At 35.7% G+C, this 6,190-nt stretch overlaps 1 protein-coding gene across 1 annotated transcript in view; it reads right to left on the bottom strand.

Annotated features, from left to right (window-relative positions):
• Nucleotides 1-4,205: 4,205 nt before the first annotated feature.
• The window catches only part of LOC118765396 (solute carrier family 22 member 8-like), a 22,192-nt gene continuing 20,207 nt past the window's right edge, over nucleotides 4,206-6,190 (bottom strand). Inside the window, exons 5-6 of the mRNA XM_036507384.1 lie at nucleotides 4,689-5,063; nucleotides 4,206-4,528 (exon numbers count right to left, since the gene is read on the bottom strand). Coding sequence (XP_036363277.1) covers nucleotides 4,453-4,528; nucleotides 4,689-5,063 — 451 coding nt within the window. The 3' untranslated portion in view covers nucleotides 4,206-4,452. The remainder of the gene's footprint in view (nucleotides 4,529-4,688; nucleotides 5,064-6,190) is intronic.

Raw genomic sequence — 6,190 nt, 5'->3', positions numbered from 1 at the left:
ATATATATATATATATATATATATAATATAGATATATATATACACATATACAACGTGGCTCGGTGTTGTTGCTGCGAACGAAAACATCCTGGATCCATTTTTACTGACAAACACTCAATATGCATCAACTACAAATTCACAAAGGTTTCTTCTTTCTCTACTACAGCTTTTACTCCTCGCAACTTTGTAGCGATCTGCACAACCTCTTGACCAAGGTCTGTTGGACAAACTGGTTTGCTCCCCGTTTATTAGTTTCGTTAATATTGAACGTATGTCATAATCCCCGTACTAATGATGTCACCCACTACTTTCTCCCTAAACTATAACCCTCTTTATTTCTTCGCCCTAGGTTTTTTTTACCTTTCCTCTGCAAATACCGTCCTACAAGTGTTCAAACTAAACATCAACAGCATATGAGCATTAACATTGGATCATTTCGGTTTGAACGGCAGTTTTTAACATAATTTCTAGGTAACTAAAAAATTTTTAACTTCGTATACTGGTAGAATGTGTTTATAAAACATCTTTTTCTCTTGGCTTTATTGAGAAAATTCTATAGTTTTTAAGATATTTGTTGTTTTTTCCTCAATTTCTGCAATTTCAACCAATCAGTGACGTCTATTGAGTTAAAAAGCATTCTGTGCCGTATGAATATGTCCCTCGTTTAAGAAACAGATTTGGTTTATTTACATTTGTGAAGAAAAAAAGATACCCTTCCCCACCCCTAATCCTAACCCTAAAAGAGATTGAAATGCAATAGATCGATTCTAGGGTCATAATTATGGGTGACAATTTCATATGACACCGCTAGAAAAAACTGCCGTTCAAACCGAAAAGATCCTTAACATTATCTAAACGCTAACATCAGTATCATCATTATCTAAACACCAACAGTGTGTGGACATCAACATCCCACCGGTCTTGGCAGGCTTTGCAAATGCATTTAACTTTATAAATTTTCCTATGAGAAATAGGTGTATATGAATGAACGCATTAGAGTATATTTACATACATATAAACTAGCATATATGCATGTATGTATGCAATTATATGTATAAAAAATACTTGCCTTTTTACTATCAACACATATAACAAAGAAGCGACTAGTTCAGCTACACTCATCATGAGAAAGTTGAAATACACATTTCCTCCCAAAGATTCTGACATAAAGTAAACACTGGAGAACGCTGTCATCTCAAGGAACCTCGAATTTAAAAAAAGAGAATTTATATTTCCGCTTTCCATATTAGATTTTAAGAATTCAATTACAGAAACAAAATACTATTTTCGCTCTCGAATGATTATTTTTTTCCGTAATTGGTACAAACTTTACAGAGCAACATTAAAATGACTTGCAAATATTTAGTCACAATTCTTCTTCTGAGCCCTGAGTTCAAAACCTCTCGGTTGTATCGATTATGTCTTCCGTTCTTCAGTGTCAATAAAGTAATAGAAAAACAAATATTTCTGAAAGCTGAAGTGTCTTCCCATTGTATTACATAAATGCGACAAATATTTCATGGGTGTTGTGATGAGCTACTGACCATTTCCAGCATATTCTTCCGGAAACACAACCTGTACTGTTAAATGGATCTTCCCGCCTTTACGATAAAATAAATACCAGTAATATAATGAACTAGGAATATTAGCACATTATTTACATTATTTACATTCGACGGATATTTGTCCTCATCTTGTTTGTTGTTAACACTAATACAGTTCTATATTTAAGAGATGAGGAATTATGTACAAGTGCTAACAACAAACAAAATGAAGACAAATATCTGTCGAATGTAAATAATGTAAATAATATAAATAATGTACATAATTCCTCATCTTAAATATAGAACTGTAGGAATATTAGATTGTTTTCTATTTCATTCTAAATTTCATAATGTCTGCAATTAAGAAAACCATCACTGTTACTCGCCAAAATTCACACGAACTCGTATCGACCACCATTTAGTTCTTAAGCTCTGTAACCATTTGGAGGATAATAAATAAATTGCGTCAAGAAGATCACAACTTATTACAAGCAAAACTTCTAAGGGACCCCCAGCTTATTTCAAGCAATATTTCTAAGATACTTCAACATATTGCGAGTATTGGTTGAAAGGAACCCCAACATACTGCAAGTATTACTTATAAGGGACCCTAGCTTAAACAATACTTCTAAGGGAACCCAACATATTGCAAGTAATACTTCTATATCAAATACTGTTTCTAAACACTATATAAATTGAAGTACAAAAACTATATACTCTAGATGGAGATCTTTTTGGTTTGACCGGCAGTTTTTTAGAATAATTTCCATGTAACTAAACACTTTTAAGCTTCGTATACTGGTAGAATGTGTTTATAAAACATCTTTTTCTTTTGGCTTCATTGAGAAAATTCTATAGTTTGTAAGATATTTGTTGTTCTTTTTCTTCAGTTTTTCAATTTCAACCAATCAATGACGTCTATTGAGTTAAAAAGCATTCTGTGCCGTATGAATATGTCCCTCGTTTAAGAAACAGATTTGGTTTATTTACATTTCTGAAGAAAAAAAGATACCCTTCCTCCCACCCCTAACCCTAACCTTAAAACAGATTGAAATGCAATAGATCGATACTAGAGTCATAATTATGGGTGACAATTTCATATGACACCACTAGAAAAAACTGCCGGTCAAACCGAAAAGATCCCTAGATGGAAACGCAGAGTTGTATCATGTATGAACTCTGCTCTACGTTCTGCTCCTCTGATATTGTCTATTTTATTTTCTCTTTTTCTGATAGACCAGAGAATATTTTCGATTACATGTGCATTAATCATTTCAAACGTTGCTGCTGAGTCCAATTATAACTCACAAAAGAAATGAAATGAATACCTGCAGTAATTAAAGCACAATGTACTGGCTACGGTTACTCTATTTTAATTCCGCTAGACGACTATCTACAAAATACATATAATATGAATAGGAACGAAGTAAACATACAATAAAGCGGCGAACTGGCAGAATCGTTTTACGTCGGTCAAAATTCTTAGCGGCGTTTCTTCCCGATCTTTACATTCTGAGTTCAAATCCCGCCGTGTTCAGTTTTACTTTTCATCTTTTCGTGGTCGATAAAATAAAGTACCAGTTATCCACTGGGGCCCATGTAATCAACTTGCCTCCTTCCCTCAGGAAACTGTTAACGAACTGGCGCCCAGTTCGGGTGGAATGTTGTGGTCACTTATGCGCCATGGAAACTAGGTAACTGGTCTTATGAGAGCTGGGACTCAGTGAAAAAATTATAAAATAAACTATGGATTACTGAAGGGTTGAGAGATTAAACAGCAAAATCAAAAGTAAAAGCTCCTAAGTAGAATTAAAACTGAGAGTTCATTTCTTGTTCAGATGCTACTTTAAGACACCTAAATTTAATTGTCCAGAATGTTCGGAATGTTCGAATATGTTTCTAGATGATATACTATAAAGTAAAAGATCCTCTTTGATCATGAATAACCATAGTATTGCACCGAGAAAGTTCCCCTCCGAGGCACAAGTCGGAGCAAGATTGTTTGTGGAAGACCAGCAGTTTCCCATGCATACACATCCTATGCTCTCACAACACCAATGTTATCCAAGGTAAAAAACAAAGGCCGTTACACCTTGGTGCCAGTGACGTCGCAGTTCGTTTCTACAGCTGATTGAACTGGAGCAACGTGAAATAAAGTGTATGGTTCAAGAACACAATATACAGCCTAGTTCAGGAATCGAACTCACTGCTTCATGGTTGCATGCCGACGTTTTAATCGCTGAGCCATGCGCCTTCATACACAATAGAGTAAATGGTTTCTTATTTATTTTTCACTTATCACTACTACTAAGGCCGGAATAACATACTATTCTAGAGTGCAGTCAGTTGTTAAAAAATTGACTTTAACTGTACGACAGAAAAGCGTCATGTTCGAGGCGAAGCCCTGAACGTTTCATCGGAAAGTTGACTGATGAAACAAAATATGCCGTTTTCTGTTAAATCTTTTTGACTTGACGTCGTTTTTACTGAAATTAAAATAAACTTCAGTCGATTTATCCAACTCAATTTATCCAAACTTTAAACAAAAGCACCATCTAAAAACCAATACTGAAATGGAAAATCAGATAAAATACTTGTGAAAATATGTACAAACTATTTATTAAAACAGATATAAGGTAATAGATTTTCTAAACTATTATTTTCGTGTTACGTAGTTTGTCAGTTAAGTCGCATGCCTTGGAACGAATTAACGACCGAAATTGTGGTATGCCTGTATTAGTTTAATGAGTTGTTATTCACATCTACATGCAAAGTTTTCTTGTGTTTCTGGGTTCTGCTTTATATTGCCAAACTTCATACAGATAGCACCCAGTGAATAGGTACCAGGGAAGTTTAACATGGTTGGACTCCGTTATTTGTTTCAATCCAACACAGACATTTACAGATGCTAGGCCTCACCGTCAATAAGCATCTCTTTTGGTGAGCGTACAACAAAGACCAAACCACGTTGCATATGGTCCTGGCTAGTAATGACAGAAACTATCTTAGTTATCTAAATTATCGTAGCAGAGAGGATAGGAATCGATCGTGTTGGTTTAAACACATTAGAACATAACTGAAATATGTATATTTTCTTTATTTAATTGAAGCTTCCAAAAAAAAGTATCGGTTATTTGTTCTTACCAGCAAAAGCAAATGGCTAGAGTAACTTTCCTTAGGTAGGCTGATTTAAAAATAACCATCATCAGGACAAACTTTGATTCTTCGTTCTTGCTTGATATCAACGAGGGCACGGGCTTTGTAACTTCTTTTCCAACGCAGGTGCCTGTGTGTTTAAGTGTTGTATCATCTGTCGTAACTTTGGGATCGCTACCTCGGCTATTACAAAAGTTCTCATTCACATGACCGGATACTTCACGTAGTGACATTTCTTTCAAAGCTATGTTCCAGATACGTTCAAAGTCAACTCTGTTTTGTTTAGCTGCCGTTTTAATAACTCTTTTAGCCTTCTTTATTTTAGAATTAGCGAACAACCATCGAATAGATTCCTCCAAGAAGCTAGAAATATACAAAGTAAGACATAAGATAACAAAAGAGAGACATAACATGATATTTGGTAAGCTGGTTGAGGTAGGTCAGCAATTTTCATCTCATTTCAGACCTCTCTGCTATTCATCGCTGCACAATAAACAATGAAATAACAATCTACCAAATTCTACTACTCTTAATGTATACTTTTATATAGCAAGATACTGAAACTTGCTCAGATTTTCTATTCTACTTATGAACTTTATGATTTTTTGTTACTAGAATTTTATACTACCTGCTATAATATTTTATACATCGACGGAAATCAAGAAATGGTTAAAATTTTAAAATAATAGTTGAACCATTCAATGGCCCGCCTGACTCCTGGCTTGAGCGCTGACAGATTGATAAGTATGTTAAAATTTGACTGCAAATAAAAAGGAACGCACGTGAACTTCATACGTGAACAAGAAGTGGTAGGAACAGTGTAATGGAATGAGGAGAAACAGGCGAAGTTGAGAGTGAGATGAAAGGAAAAGATGAAGAGACAAGGGAGTGAAAGGATAAGAAAGGATTTAAGGAATTGAGATCTGATGTAGGAGTCGAAGGAAAAACGTTCATTTAATGCTGACGGTGACATGGTGCCAAGTTTGAATATGGAATGTCGTTCTCTCCGTTTACTTGAGAACGTTGAGCCATCGTGTGGAGCAATGCTGCGCACTGATAAGTGAGCGATGGAATGGTCTGTGGTGGTTAACAGGATGAAGACAGGTTGTTTAAGCATATGTAGTAGTATGTTCGAATATGCTCCCAAAAGCGATCAGCAAATCGTTGCCTGGTGTCCCCTCTGTAAAGGACACCTCAATGTTTGCATATATTGAAGTATATAAAGTTAGACGGTGAGCAACAGAAGTTCTTAGAAATATGATATCCTGTCTTAGGGCCAGTGAAGATAGTATTGTTGATTTAGGAGCAGGTATTGCATCGTCGGCGAGGGCATTTAAAAGTGCCTGGTTATGTGGGATGTTGGCGCTGTGGAGCTCCTTAAATGCGAGGCTCGGTGGTGCGAGAAACATTGGAGCGTTGTGGAGTCAGAAAATAGAATATGGAAGTTGCACGTGTGTTTATCTTTCAATGGAAGGACGGGCAGGAGGAAG

This window comes from Octopus sinensis, linkage group LG11, assembly GCF_006345805.1.
Source record: "Octopus sinensis linkage group LG11, ASM634580v1, whole genome shotgun sequence".
Classification (NCBI taxonomy): Eukaryota; Metazoa; Mollusca; class Cephalopoda; order Octopoda; family Octopodidae; genus Octopus; species Octopus sinensis.
The sequence above is the reverse complement of the archived record's forward strand: the minus strand, read 5'-3'. Positions and strand labels throughout refer to the sequence as shown.